This window comes from Urocampus carinirostris, chromosome 6 (genome assembly GCF_059441175.1).
Source record: "Urocampus carinirostris isolate Australia breed hairy pipefish chromosome 6, RoL_Ucar_1.0, whole genome shotgun sequence".
NCBI lineage: Eukaryota > Metazoa > Chordata > Actinopteri > Syngnathiformes > Syngnathidae > Urocampus > Urocampus carinirostris.
Genome location: NC_142354.1, coordinates 24,998,212 through 25,013,203, shown reverse-complemented (window position 1 = coordinate 25,013,203; position 14,992 = coordinate 24,998,212). Strand labels below are relative to the sequence as shown.

General features: G+C 37.8%; 2 protein-coding genes across 3 annotated transcripts in view; one reads left to right on the top strand and one right to left on the bottom strand.

The window, feature by feature from the left end:
• arhgef25b (Rho guanine nucleotide exchange factor 25b) overlaps positions 1–14,992 on the top strand; it is a 48,135-nt gene that overhangs the window by 3,217 nt on the left and 29,926 nt on the right. The window contains exons 2-3 of the mRNA XM_088338417.1: positions 5,916–6,026; positions 8,007–8,112. Coding sequence (XP_088194543.1) covers positions 5,964–6,026; positions 8,007–8,112 — 169 coding nt within the window. The 5' untranslated portion in view covers positions 5,916–5,963. The remainder of the gene's footprint in view (positions 1–5,915; positions 6,027–8,006; positions 8,113–14,992) is intronic.
• On the bottom strand, positions 634–4,038 carry ankrd33ab (ankyrin repeat domain 33Ab). 2 transcript variants are annotated; one of them, XM_088337184.1, is made up of 6 exons: positions 3,839–4,038; positions 3,609–3,715; positions 3,154–3,449; positions 2,929–3,058; positions 2,701–2,841; positions 634–1,686 (listed from the first exon to the last, which is right to left on the bottom strand). In XM_088337184.1, the coding sequence occupies exons 3-6, from the start codon at positions 3,403–3,405 to the stop codon at positions 851–853; spliced, it is 1,359 nt and encodes a 452-aa protein (XP_088193310.1). In that variant the 5' UTR covers positions 3,406–3,449; positions 3,609–3,715; positions 3,839–4,038; the 3' UTR covers positions 634–850. The 2 variants fall into 2 exon arrangements, with proteins under 2 accessions (XP_088193310.1, XP_088193311.1); XM_088337185.1 differs by having other exon boundaries at positions 3,844–4,038.

Below are 14,992 nucleotides of genomic sequence, written 5' to 3'. Positions count from 1 at the left end.
GTATTCAATGCTTAGAAATAATTATTAAGTATAAGTATAGTCAAAAAATCTCTCATTAGTTATTAAAAGTACAGAACTCTACAGGTGGCCGCACGGCAGCGCAGTGGTTAGCGCTTGTGCGGCACAGTTCATGTCATGGGAACCTGTCGTGGGTTTAAATCCAGCTCCAGACTTCCTGTGCGGAGTTTGCATGTTCTCCCCGTGCTTGCGTGGGTTTCCTCCGGGCACTCCGGTTTCCTCCCACATTCCAAAAACATGCATTTCAGGTGAATTAGCCGGTCTAAATTGTCCCTAGGTGTGAATGAGTGAATGAGTTGTCTGTCCCTGTGTGCCCTGCGATTGGCTGGCAACCAGTTCAGGGTGTCCCCTGCCCACTGCCCGGAGATGGCTGGGATGGGCTCCAGCCCCCCCGCGACCCTAATGAGGATAAGCGGTACGGCTAATGAGATGAGAACTCTACAGGTATCAGATGGCAAATAATTTCCTTCATTTTCTACAGTATACTATTTTCACCCCCAAAAATATTTGATAAAAATATGAAAAAAATGGCTGAAACAGGGGGAAGATTATATATATATATATATATATATATATATATATATATATATATATGTATGTATATAAAGAGAAAATAGTATAGAAAATGAAGGAAATTATTTGCCACCTGATATATCTGATACCTGTAGAGTTCTGTACTTTTAATAACTAAGGTTCCGATGTTTGAAATTGTGGTAGCAGTTTTTGTTTGAATTTCCCATTTATTTCATTAGTTAGTGCTTTGAAACTCTGAGTAACAAAAACACCAACTTTGGTTTCAAAAGGAAAAAAATATGGCGGTTTTGGAACCGTGTTATTTCGTCTTTGTACTGTCCCGTTGTCTTTTTTTCTCCGTTTTCTCCTTTTCAGCCTTCTCTTTCTCCTTTTTCTCCCTCTTTTTCTCGTCCTTGAGCTCCTTATATCTCCACTTTGGTGGTTCCAGGTAACCTTTGTCCATCCTTTTCTTTTTCTTTTCCTTCTTGGGCGTGGCCTCCGTAGGTCTGTTGATGTTGATTTGGGGGATGCATCCCGAGGGAAAGACGCTGTTCCTCCTGGCCATGCTTCTGGGGATGAACTTGGAGGCCACCTTAGCGGAGGCGAGCGATAGGATGCTGCCTCTCCTCTCAGTATCAGCACAGCAGGTTGTTGCGATAGAGTCCGCCGAGTGGACGGAGGGAATAATGTGTGACACGGATCCGTCGCTGTGGCACACGGAACTCTCCTCCAGTTCTTTCTCTGAGTGTTTCTTCATCAGTTCCGGTACAGCGAGGCGCCTTTTACCTAACTCAGGAGGGCTAGTTGGGCACAGTGGCCGACAGCCGGTGGAGATGAGAGGGCTGTGTATGCTGGTGGTGATGCGCACCATGTGGTCCAAAACCCCATTGTCCTCTGGGTCACGAGGGAAGCGGAATCCAAACGTGCTCCTAATGTGATGGCTGATTTTTTCACGGGTGCTTTTTTCCGCCAGGGCTTTCGCTACCCGTTCCTTCAGTTCGGGCCACTCAGGGATGTAGTTTTCACAAAACTGCTCAGCTTTCGGTCTCATTTTGAGGCGGCGTAAACGGTACAGTGTCTCGTAGCGGCCTGTTTTTTGCGCCCATTCCTGAGCGCACTTTCCCCTTGTGGTGTCTGTCACGTGGATGTCAGCCCCTGTACAAAACATGAATATGAATTGAGTTCATCCAGTACAAGCAAACGTCTGCACTAAGCACCCATTTGACAATTTTCCAAAAGTGAGCATGTACACCAGGAGTCACAAACTCATACCTGTCAACCTCAGCCAATTGGTTCCCTTATTAATGATTGCAATTCCACGTATTAAGCAATAATACACTTTACAAACACAATGCGGCACCCATTTACTCACAGCAAGACTGACTATGTAAAATTAAAAACAAATATATCTGTGTAAAATATTAGTAATCTATGATTACGTTGTTGTCTGCTACCAGTGACTGAGACAACCCGTATTAGCGACTAAATTAGCAAGAGATTGATCTACCAATTTTTTACATTTTTTTTTTTAAATAAAAAAAAAATCCTATACAAACTTGATGAATGGCGTACACAATTTGAAATGATAAAAAAAACTTGCATACGGGGAAAACGTATACGTTTACAACTCATTTTAACAGAGGGCCACATCAGCGTAATGGCTGTCCCGAAAAGGTCTGAAGTAACTTATGAGTGTAAATAAATTTGTATCTCAAATAAATATTACTACTTCACGTAAAGTAACTCTTAACTAAGTAACCAAACTTACTAAAAATAGAATTACTTTGCTGGAAAATGTTTATAGTATCAAGTTTTTCAGTATTAGACAAACGTAACTCAATTTGATCGAGTGGAGTTCACACAGTTTTTTCCAACCACTATAATAATATTTAATGGTGTTATTTGGCAAGAGATTAATCTATAAGGCTCTACAATAGATCACTGATTAGAAAATCACTGATTACAGTTCTGGCGTCACACTCTAGCGGATAAAGTTAGCAGGCTTAAAATATAGACAGCTCAAAGGCCTAAAGCTATTCTGGAACTGTATGTTTTAAGGTTAATTGGATAATGTCCAAGTTTTATTAATAAAATATCTCTGTCATCATAGGAAAGCAATTTTTGTGATGTTGCCATCGGATTTCTGTATATTTAAATTGTTTCACATACCGGCCATAACAAGCGCAGCAACGACGTCATCACGGCCCGTCATTGCAGCTTTGATGAGAGCAGTGAAGCCACGGCAGTCTTTAATTTCAGTGTCTATTCCAGGATAATAGTTCAGAAGGTACATGACGGTATTGACATGACCTGGGGATCAAAACGTGAAGATCCATTGGAAGCTTGCAATTAACATTTCAACTGCAGTTTAAAATTTGGCGTTTAGTTATGACCTACCTGCTTGTGATGCAATCATCAATGCTGTGTTGCCTTCATTGTCTTGATGATTGATGTCTATAAAAGGGCAGGTGTTAAGATCATAAACAATGTCTATGAATCCTTTGCAGCAAGCCACCATCAAGCCATTCTGTAGGAAGTCATTCACAAGATAAAAGGATAAAATTGGTGATCAATGACTCTGCTCCTAATTATTTCAAATAAATTCAGCAGGAAAAACCTTACCCAGTTATTGATATCCAAGTCCATGACCTCCTCTTTTGTCACCCCCCTCTCAAGAACCTTTCGCAGAGCGATGGTGTCATTCCGGGCGCACGCCTGGTAGAGTGTAGCTGCCCCTCCGAGGGACCTCTCCAGCGTGTAATCGGGCAGGACAGAATCGTCAGACAGAATACTGTCTGAGTCCCAATTCGATGTTGAGCTGTCCTCCTCATTAGGACCGTCGCCCAAATGAGGGTCCTCTGCTGCAGTGGCCATTATTCCAACAGCAAAATCAGGTGAGATGGCGCCCTATTCCCGGGCTACACCCAGCATGGAATGACAGAAGGGTGGAAATAACATAGTTCAGGTGAAGACAGTCATGAGAATCCGAAAACCAGGCCTAAAAGACTCGCACAATAATTTGTTTACTGAGAGAGTGGTGGTAAAGGTCCATCTGCCACGGATTAGGACTGTATTACCTGTCTGTCATGGAGTTGGTGTGGCCATGTGAGGGCCCTCAAAGTTAAGTAACTGGATCAGGAATTAAAAGCCTTGCTGAGCACATGCCAGCTAAATTAGGATGACCCTGCAACTTAGAATAACCTCAGTCACAAGTGGTGACCATTGACAACAATTTTCTACCTTTTTATCTATCGCCAAGATCATCCATCCATCCGATCACACATTCACAAAGTGATATCCAACTTACCGTACCATGTATAACAAAACCCCTGAATATCCCTCAGGCAGATGGCGCCTTCTTACTTCTTTTAGGGACTTCCAGCTTATTTCGATTCTCCCGCCAAATCAGCTGAGAAATTAGTTCCCTACGGTGCCTCAGAATGGATGTTCTTTACTCATTTCCAAACCACTTGTTGTCTTGAGGACAGGAAGCTTAAGAGAGGAGTCAATGACATCCAAATACGTATTCCACCCAGCACTTGTTGGAAATTCTTAGTTAAGCCTTTGAAAGCAGGATTACTTGCTTCAGCCTTTTTTTTGTCTTGTCCACAACGTGGAGGAACTGCTTACTTGTCAAAAGAGACCCGATTGTGTTTCCTTTTTTCCGTTTCCACCATGAATTTTATTCCGTGCAAGGGTCACCAACGTGGTGCCCACCTGCACTAGGTAGCTCCCTAGGGACATCTGAGTAGCAAGCGGTTGATTTCTGAAAGTAGCTAATCAGTGATGGGTAATTGTGATTTTCTTTGAAACCTGATTCATAACTGCCATGGGAAATTAGTGACATGTTCAGTGTCTTTAAATACATGATCAATTCTTCTAAAGTTTAAAAAAAGATTTTTACCTATAATTGTGCCCAGTTGACTGTTCCCATTTTAACCCTAGTTCTAATGATGACAACCTGATATTAACATAATGGTAACATACACACTTGGCAACTCTGACCTGGTAGTTAGCAAAAGGCGCGGTCTTTTTTGACATGGGCGAGTGAGTTGTTGTCATCCGTCATGTGGTGTGTCCTTGGCGCGTAAAGCCAAGTGATGCCCATCCCTCTCTGGGCTTTATCCATTCTTGCTAGACATGGACTCTTACAGAAGAGCTGGAAAAGAAAACCCAGGTCATGTAGATTTGATGCTAAAGGTAACTTCTAGGCATCATCTACAAAGCCCATGTGACATACAAACCGGTGCACAACACCATCAGAAGGCACATTGGACCCAACGACAAACTGTCCACAACTGTGCGCAGATTCAAACTGCAGTGGTACAGTCACATCACAAGATCACTCTCAAGGGCACAGTCCAAGGGCGCAGGCGGATAGGAAAGTAGAAAAAGAACTGTGCCCAAACCTCAAGAAATAGACTGGTGCCAACTTTGCCACAACCCAAACACAGCCCAGGAACCGTCAGCAGTGGAGAGAGCTGTGCAGAGTTGCATCTTCAGTGGTGTACTGGAAAAATGAATAATATTTTTAAAAAGAGATAAAAAAATGACATATGATCATTATTCCTTTCTTTTCTTTCTATTCCTTTTCTTTCCTTTTTTCCATTTTCCATTTTTTGCTTTCTTTTCCCCTTTTATTCCCGTTTTAATTTTTTGCCTCTTTTTCTTATTTCTCCCCCTATTCTTTTTTTTAAAGAAAATATTTTCCACCTATCCTTTTGTCTTTCTTTAAGAAATGCTGGGTCAAAATCAGAAGAAATAGAGTGGGTTTTGCTCAGCTTCAGTCTCTGTAGTTTGTAGTCTTCTTTGGATTCATTTTTTGACAAATATAAAACACTGTCCCTTTAAGAACAGCAAAATATTTTTATTGGCGCTGTTTTTGAGGAAAACCACATTTTGGCCCAACCTTAGCCAGATCCTAGCATCAGCGGCACCCAACTCAATTGAGTTTGAGACCCCTCCACTAAATAATACACAATGTCCCTTTAAGGTGTGAATCACTCAAAAATAATGATTATTTTTATCCTACGAGACAGTTTGTTGTGAAATCCGTGTATAAAATGCGCTGGACATGGAAAACGGGTTCTTCATAGAGCTGGATCATTGCCTCATCTGACTTTTCATGGACTTAAGAAGTGTTATCTGAACCCTTTTTCCTCCTTTCTTACCCTACTCTTGTTGAATGGGTGAAAAAAACTTGAAGCCCCCTTCCTATTAAACCCCTCCAAACAAGAGTGGCCCGAGGAGGGAATCCAAGTGTATCTGACCGTCTGTCCTCATGTGACCAGCAGAAAAAAAGCTTCTCTTTCTCCTCCCTGGAGTGAAAGCCAAACATACAAACTGACATGCTTTCTTTGTCCATCTGTTTACGCGTGAGAAAGAAGTGGAGATGAAAAAAGGAGATCTTTTAAAAGGACAAGAGGTGAACAATGAAGACTTTGGCAAAAGTACAAGAGAGGATAAAACAGCAAAGTGGACAAAATGTTAATAAAGTGAGTACTCCTTTTATATTTTTTTCTCTATTATCAGCTGGGCTTTTTTGTAAAAGCATGTATATTTTTTTACAGCTTTTTTGATGTACTTTCAGTTAACGAGTAAATATTTTGTTGTCACTCTGAAAATAATTCTACCTTTGTGCTGCAAGTCGAGGGCTGATAAGATAAGAAACCACTCAAACTGAAACGAAATTAGAAGGGCAAAAGACTAGAGCAGGGGTCAGCAAGAGTTTTAAAGCTGAGAGCTTTTTTTTGTTAGTGATTAGTGTGAAGGGCTACCCATTTAATATTCACTTCTATAATAACATGTTGTGATGCTAGGGAAGTAACAAGAATAATTGTAAGAGCGTTACTTAGTCAGAATACAAAAAAATGTAATTTGTTACAGTTACAGAAAAAAAGATAATCAAGTTACAGGTATGTTTTGTAAAGATAAGGATTACATAGCAAGATTACAAGTTTTTTTAAAAGCATATTTATGTTGCACAATTCAAGGGACAATATTGAAGTCCAATGTGCGTTAGTTTGAAACCTTTTTTTATCCTTTTCCTCCCTCGCATTAGCTTTATAGTCACCATGTCCGTTGGTGCCTGTCTTTCTCATTGTTCATTCCACACACTCGCGCTCACTCTCAGGACAACCGCACCTGCCCTAGGTGCCTGACTACAAAACATACTATATCACCAAAAACTTTGCAAAATTAACAAAAAAAGTGCTATGTAATTGAAGCACACCAAATGAGACAACATCAACAAAAAAGTATATATATATTAAATAACATGATATGAAATGATTAATGCAATTGAATGTGTGGGGTTATATGTTCTCTTCCACAGCATACTTTCAAGTATCCGTTCATTCACTTTGTGCACTTATTCACATGACTTTCACAGGCCATGGAGGTAGGGTGCCCACCCCAAGACTGGGAGGTCACTGGTTTGAGTCATACCTATGACTTACAACATTGGTACCCGTTGCCTCTCTGCTTGGCACTTGGCATTAGGAGTTGGAATTGGGGAGTTTGGTCACCTAATGACTCCCAACTACAGGTGTTGCAACAAATGGGTTGGGTTGTGCGAGGAAGGTGGGAATCCTCTTCTCTGTATCAATCTCCCAGTGTCAAGAATGTAAGTGTGTTCTTGAACCTAGCCACCTCCCACTTGGCTCTGGTACGAACATACATTTTTCTATTAAGTTTTTTTTTTTTTGGTCTATTATTAGGATATTTTATATTGACGTAATCCAGAAGTAATTGAAAGTAATCAAATTACAATAATATTATGGTAAAGGGATTACACTGCTGATAACATTTTCCAACAGGTAACTAGTAACTGTATCAGATTACATTCATAAAGTAATCCTACCAACCCTGCATGTTATTACTATACTATGTTCTTAGTATGTTATCACCAGGTTACAATTAATAATAACCCCCAAAGTAAATATCTTCTGCTTTTACATGCCCATACTTTCTTGTGTAAATATTTTGTGTTCATGTATATCTAAATTATTTTTATCCTTTTATCTTTAATCTTTTATCTTTACAGTCAAAATGTGTAACTGGAATGCCACGTTCAATTTCGTTGTCACAATATGTTCAACCCATTTTGTAACAATGATAATAAAGGTCTATTCTATTCTATTCTATTCTAATAAAGGTTAAAGTGGGTTCAGTCAACAAAAACATCATGCCAGATAGAAATAAAATATCCTTGAAAATCATAATGACTTATGATATATTTTTAGAACCTGTCCAAGGGATACTCAAGTGGTCTTCGGGTGCTACCGGTTCCCCGTGGGCAACACGTTTCCCCTTGACTAGTGATTCTTATTTTTGGGGGGAAATGCTGTTTGTTTATGCTATAAACTGCTCCAATGTTCTCAATGAATGTAAACAAAGCCATTTGTGCAGTTTTTGGAGTGGAAAAAAAGGAGGGAAATTGAGTTTTTGGGTTCTTAACGTACACTGTGTGTTAGCTTTCAGACTGCAGCAAAGAGAAACTGTGGCCTGATGACAACAATCAGTGCACCAAGATGCCATTCAAGTGGGCAAGAAGGTTCAGTATGGCTGCAGGATGTAAAGGTACCAATCATATAGTTTAAATTATTTTGAAAGGGACAGTTTGTATTATTTAGTGCCTCCTAGTGGCAGAAAAATATACATTAACAAAATTTTTTTTAAATAATGACCAAAAATACATGAATTTTCATGTGGACATGCATCATTTTAAATACTCATAGCTCACAGAATTTGCTTTTATTTTACATAACATCAGTCAGAGGGAGTTGACATAATTTTTGGTCAGCATACTACTATGGATACCCGAAAAACCAAAAACCTGTCAGAACCAGAACAGATACAGGATCCAATCGCGTGACGTTCTCACACGACCCTTTTATTTTACGGGAAATGGGGAGTCATGCATGTTAGGAAGCCGGTCTGGCGTGGAAGGACAGGAAGCCAGAGACTGACGAGATCTATAACGAATCAGGATAACAAAAATAAACTGGAGAAACTAACAAACAAGACAAAAACAGACGGAAACAAAACTGGAACCCGAAATTAAACAGAACAAAAATAAACGGGAACAATACCGAACTTGAAACACCAACAGCAAAAGAGGACCGAGTCGGGAACCCACGTGTTGTGGGGCAGAAGTTTGTTTGACGGGCTGAGAAAAAAGCAAGATAGCGCTGAGCTTTATATAGAGAGAAATCCAATCTCTCAACGAGCCGCACCTGGCACCCTACGGGCGGGGCCAATTGGCACCATAGCAACCATGACACACACGGGCGCGGCCAATTGGGCGCCATGGCAACCATGACAAAACCTTGCGAAAGGCTCAGCAAAAAAAGAGAGGAAAAAAATTGTGCCAGTTGGTTACATTATATTCATGGGTTTCCTTAGAACAAGGGTCAGCCATGTTTTTTTGAAATGAGAATTGAAAATTTGAACATTTAATTACTTTTTTTGGACATTTGTTAACTAAGAAAATTATGACTTTACGATATATTTGCATAACAGAATTAAATATATGTTCGCGGAAAACCTGGATACCCAGGTAAAGTTTAAATGATTATTAAAAGGTGCAAGCTTCATTTCCAGACTTTAAGCTGTAAAGCTGATTTAGGTAGTGTTTTAAGTACTGTAACTTAATAAACCTCTAAAATTTAAGATGTAAAGCTGCATTAACTCTTGCGTTAAAGCTTTGAAGGCACCTTTGGGTTAACACTGTAAAACTACCCTTAATTCGTAAGTTGAATATTTAAAGCGGTTTAAACTCTTGATTTAAAGCTTTAAGTAGCTTTTTGATTTAAGCTAACTTGTTACTGCTTAAAACCTTGAGTTAACACTATAAAACGGCTTCATCTTTGGACAATAACTCTTGAAAGTTAAAGTCGTTTTAACTCTTGAATTAAGTCTTTAAAATGACTTTGACACCTATGTTAACTTTATAAAACTCTTAACATTTGAAGCTACTTTAATTTTTGAGTTAAAAGTTTACATTTTGGCATTTTTTAATTTCCTGTAGTGAAGCAAGTTAAGGTGTGTATTGTTTGTTTTTGTTTCATGATTTAATCTCAATTTACCTGTAATTTATACTGAAAGTAAAACATATCCAAACTGGTTCCTCACAATATGATTCACTGATTACATTTCTGATTTTCTGAAAGAAAAAAAAAAGAAATCAAAAGAATACATCAATCTCACAAGAAGCCTGAAGTAGACCTCTATATGATTGGTTTGGTCACAAAATGAATGATTTGCTAAAGAACCGCTCTTTAAGAAAAATAAAGGATTTGATATGATTAAGTAACTCAACAAGGAAAGTGAGGCAAATGCTTACACTGGACAAAAAATATTGAAGTTATGCTTGAAAAATGTATAAACTTTGATCAGATGATTAAATATTGAATGCTTCTAATCAGTCAAAGGTTATCGCATAGAAGCAAACACAATTGATTAACATTGATGTTATGCTGGTCAAGCCAATGCATTAATAACAAACATGTTACATAATCAACGATGAATAATAATCTACTCTTTCGGCGATTATTTCCGCGTTTGGATTTGTGCAAAATGATGCGTATTGGAATCACACTAACGGCTGCCACATGACTGGACATCTGTACTCAGAAGATCATCTAGTCATGAATACTTAATCTTTGGTCTGGAGATTAAATCTGCCTCCAACCAACCAGGCCATAGCATTGCTGATATTTCTGCTATTTGATTTTTCCACTAGAGATTCTTTAGCTACCTGGAATCACAAAAGCAATCTAATGTGTGCGATCTGGGAACCACAAGACCAAGACAAATCTGAGGATACAAATACATTTTTATTTACGATTACTCTGAGGGATTGACAAGTTCAGTTCAGTTCTCTCTAGATAGATAGATAGATAGATAGATAGATAGATAGATAGATAGATAGATAGATAGATAGATAGGTAGGTAGGTAGGTAGGTAGGTAGGTAGGTAGGTAGGTGGGTAGGTTATTTTACTTAACTTTCTTTTTTGAACTGAAAGTTTTGCAGTGGGAACTGCAATTAACTGTTTAGAAATAAAATGGTAAAACAAAAAAAAAACTAAAATGCAATAGATATTTTCATTGTAAATATTCCGTTTATGCAAAAAACAAAACGACAAACGTTGGAGATAAATCTTTTTAGAATGTCGGAAACGACATAATAAACATTACATCAGGGGTGTCAAACTCATTTTAACTCGGGGGCCACACGATAGAACAAACATTCTGTCGGGGGCCGGACTAGTAGATTAAAGAGAAAGAAAAAGAGAGATAAAGAAATAAGAGAAAGAGGGAGGGAAAAGGAGAGAGGGCGGGACAAAGAAAGAGAGAGAGGGAGAGAGCGGGAGAAACAAAAGATAAAAAGTCCTGAGAGAGGGGGGAAAGAAAGGGAGCGGAAGAAACAAATCCATAGAGAAATAGGAAGACGAAAGGAGAGAAAAGAGAAAAGAAAGCGCAAAGGGTAGGAAGAGAGAAAGAGAAAAGAGAGAAAAGGAAAAAAGGAAGTTGGAGAAAAAGAAGTTAAAAAGACACAGAGAGAGAAAGAGACAAAGAGCAACGAAGGAAGAGAAAAAGAGAGACAGAGAGAGACAGAGACAGAGAGTGGCAGAAAAGGGGTGGAAAAGAGAGAGAGAAATAAATACAAGTACAGTGTCTTTGTTCGAGGCACCTTTCTTTGGCAACATCAAGTTGACATAGTTCAACCTGCAGCTTCTTTTTCTCTTGCGCTTCTCTGAGTGTTGTCTCGCGGGCCGGATTCAATCCCTTAGCGGGCCTGATCTGGCCCGTGGGCCACCTGTTTGACACCTGTGCATTACATAGTATATAAGAAAAAAAACTACTTAAAAATTGTACTTTGAAAAACATTTTTTTCCAAATATTAACTGCCCTTTTCATTGTATGAATCTGCAAGCAAAAAGTAATACATATTTTTAATTTTATTTTAATTCAAAACAAAATTTTTCAAAACATTGTATGATGTAAATAATACTATCAAATAACAGTATAAGTACCTGGCCCAAAAATATGATCATTTTCTTTTTATTTCTGGACATATTTTTCCAAATTTTAAATTTGACTTTTTGTAGTACAGTATATTGTAATTGACTAACGAACAACAAGCAAGATCCCACATTTCTGATTGTAAATTACAATGGCTATCATTGGTTTTTTTTTGCACAGGATAAATAGACCGTTATCTTGGCTAAAATTATTTTGCCGTAAAATAAACAGTGTTAATTTAACGCTCTCTTAAAATGTTAATTTAATATTTTCGTTTCAAGGTGCTGACTTATTTTGTTAAGTTAATTTTTGAAGTGTTAATTTAACACCTAATTTTAAGCCCCAGTGTGTAGTAATATTTGATCACTGGATGGCACTGTATTTCCGAATGCGATCGAAAACCAGTGCTAAGAGCACAATCTAGCAGCAAGATGCCTTGACAAACACAGGGGGCGACCTCAAGGATGCGATTACATTTGTAAAGAAATACAAATAACTGGACTTATACTTTTTTATATACATAAATGAACACTGGTATGATAGTTTGTGTATTTTTGCCTAGTATTCAAACCAATGTTGTTGTTTTTTTACTGAATGAGGCACTAAATATTACACACTGTTCCTTTAAAGTTTACTTTAGTGGTTATTTTAATGTGCCCTATTGAGGCTGTAGAACTACAATAATCCAGTTTCAGTTCCTCTTGTTTTTCACTCTTTCCTCTTAGTGGGGTGCTGCTTTTATTATTAAACAAGCAGCTTACAAAAACAGTGTGTAAAATAGTCAGGAAGAAAAAAGGCAAGAGGGGGAAGGAGGCGGGGCCAGGATTTCCATGCCTGCTCGGCCATCTGAGCATGTTATTCAAACCTCCCACTCCCCATTTTCATTCTATCAGCCCCTCAAGTACTTATGTTCCCTCTCATGCTCTCTTTCTTTACTACACGGAGAGTATCGAGAAGGTTTTTGTCTGCATTTGTTTTGGGAAAATGAACAAAGGAGGATCTTTATACATTTTCCTCTGGGGATTACCACCGGAATAGTGCAGTTATCCAGTTTATCCAGCACTATGCTTGCATCGGATGAGAGTCTTGAAAGTGCAAGCGGCAAAGGATGATCATGAAAGGGGGCCACCGACATAAGGGATGCGGGTGTCGGCACCTGTTTGGAAAAGTGCTGCGCAAATGTGGATGCTGCTTAGTGCAAGTCACAGGTATTGTATTCTATGAGGGTGTTTGTATTCCTTTGGACCTTAATTTTGACTTGTTTCAGGTTCTTGAAACCATTTTCTTTCTGTGTCCACGACTTTTGCATAAAAGCTGAACAAAAAGATCTGATATTTATTTGTATTTATTTAAGGAACGCAATGTTTGGTTGTGTATTCTACTTGAGCCTTTACAGTAGGACATTACCGTATTTGTCAAATGATTGAACACTCAAAAAATATCACCAAAATCGCAAAAGATTGGATCCAACGGAAATCAAACCAGGGTGGCAGAAGTGAGTACCAAAGACCCTGCCAAAAACGTAAATGCCACGGTTTCGCGGGTTATGCCCTAATGGTGCACAACTATTCTAGTGTTAGCTTTTTGTTTATAGTTTAGACTGTCAAATTATTTCACTAATGGCCACACATATTCATTAAGGTTTGTCACATACAATGCTTGGTTTGAGTTGAAAAACAAAACGTTGTGCAGATTTTCCCTAAAAGAAAAAAATCTGTGTGTGTGTTATACATGGCTGCACTGTATACACAAATAAATATGGTTTTCCAAATGTTTTTTTACATCAGTAAATAATTCTTAGTTTGTATATACTTTGTGTGCGGTAACCGGGATTATTACTTCTGAAATTGTAGCAATGGATAGGAGCCAAAGAAACTAAACACACGTGCACACTCACAAATGCACACATGCAGGCACGCTTTTTGTGCCATCATTCTTTTGACCTTTAAATCCAATGTTGTTCCAGTTGCTCACGGAGTGATTACAGAGCCGTCCTGTGTGGATAGATGCTGAGAATGAAATGTGACTTGTGAAAATTAAGCCTCATATGTGAGTCTTTTAGGTGTTGAATTGGTAGGACACTGTTATGTTTACAAATAGTAAACACTTAGGGGGAGAAGACATCAATGGGCTTTGAACATGCAAGTAGAACCGGAGAGGACTGTAGAAAAAGCCTTCATAATTCAAAATTTATGATCCGACCCAAAAGCCCTCCTCTAAGCCCTTTCTTTTGATTGAATCTCTTTGGTTATAAAAATCAGTTCCGCCCTAGAGGGTGTGGAAATTAAAAAACATCAACGTATTAGCAGATTGTGACAAATATGTGAATAGTTAAAATAACGAACAACAGGGTGGTATAATAGTCAAAATAACGAACTGTCATTCTATGCAATCTCCGTGGCAGATCTCCAAAACTAAAAACAGAATACACTTTTCAGACACCAAATGTTTACTTTTCCATATACAGAGAAAATAATTATTTTTTTATGTTTTACTTTAATTTTCCAAGCTTGCCAAAATTATTTTTTGTTCATAAACAGAAATCCCTAAATGTTTTATTTAAACGTTATTTAAATTGAATATTGTCATGATTATTTCTATGAAAAAAAAACAACTTTTGTTGCATGTATTTTTTTCATTTATTTTTGAAGAAAATAAATAACATAAAGAAGTAAAAATGTATGACGTTTGCCCATAATCAATGAAATCAAAATCCCAAATCAAAATAAATCAGATCAAATGAATGCCACCAGTCAAGATAAATACATTGAATTACAAAAAAAACATAATAATATAAAATGAAAGCCTGGTACTGACACCAACATCATGAAATTGCTTTTAACAATTGTGATTTTAAGCATGTTTTTATACAAATGTAGATTATGCTAAATATCTAGATTGGAACTGGAACTATCAAAATTATAGATAGGTTAAGCATTAGGCTGGCCATAATGTGTTCAATTTGAAAATATTATTTCTGAAATGTGTCGGTGGATTGTGGAACTTTAAAAAGGTAAATGTTTAAAATTATCTGTCGCATATAATCGCATATAAACCTACATCGCATATAAGCTAACCTCCTAATAACTGCTTTAAAATAGCCACATGCTAAAATAAATACTTAAATACAAAATATTAATACAACATGTACTTAAGCAACAATGATTATTTAAATGTTTAGATCAGACAATTTGATGTAGAGTTAGTGAAGATAAAAAGGAAACTATTTTAAATTATTTACAATACGCGCTCTGATGGCAGATACTCGTACACAATTTTCATATTTACCAATTTCGTCATTGACTTTATAGTTGTTGTCATTGTTTTCCATTTTTCCTTATCACTAACTTCCTTGCGACCCATCAGCAAAGGCAATATAACACATTAAAATGAGATGTGGTCCCACTCAAGTGATTGAAAAGAGAGAAGAGA

Bases quoted from the DNA above. Each gene is read 5' to 3' on its own strand.
- ankrd33ab (XM_088337184.1), bottom strand. From the start codon at position 3,405: ATGGCCACTGCAGCAGAGGACCCTCATTTGGGCGACGGTCCTAATGAG. The intron at 3,059-3,153 runs GTAAGGTTTTTC...GACTTCCTACAG, and splicing joins ACTTGGATATCAATAACTGG to AATGGCTTGATGGTGGCTTG. The intron at 2,842-2,928 runs GTAGGTCATAAC...TTTGATCCCCAG, and splicing joins GATGATTGCATCACAAGCAG to GTCATGTCAATACCGTCATG.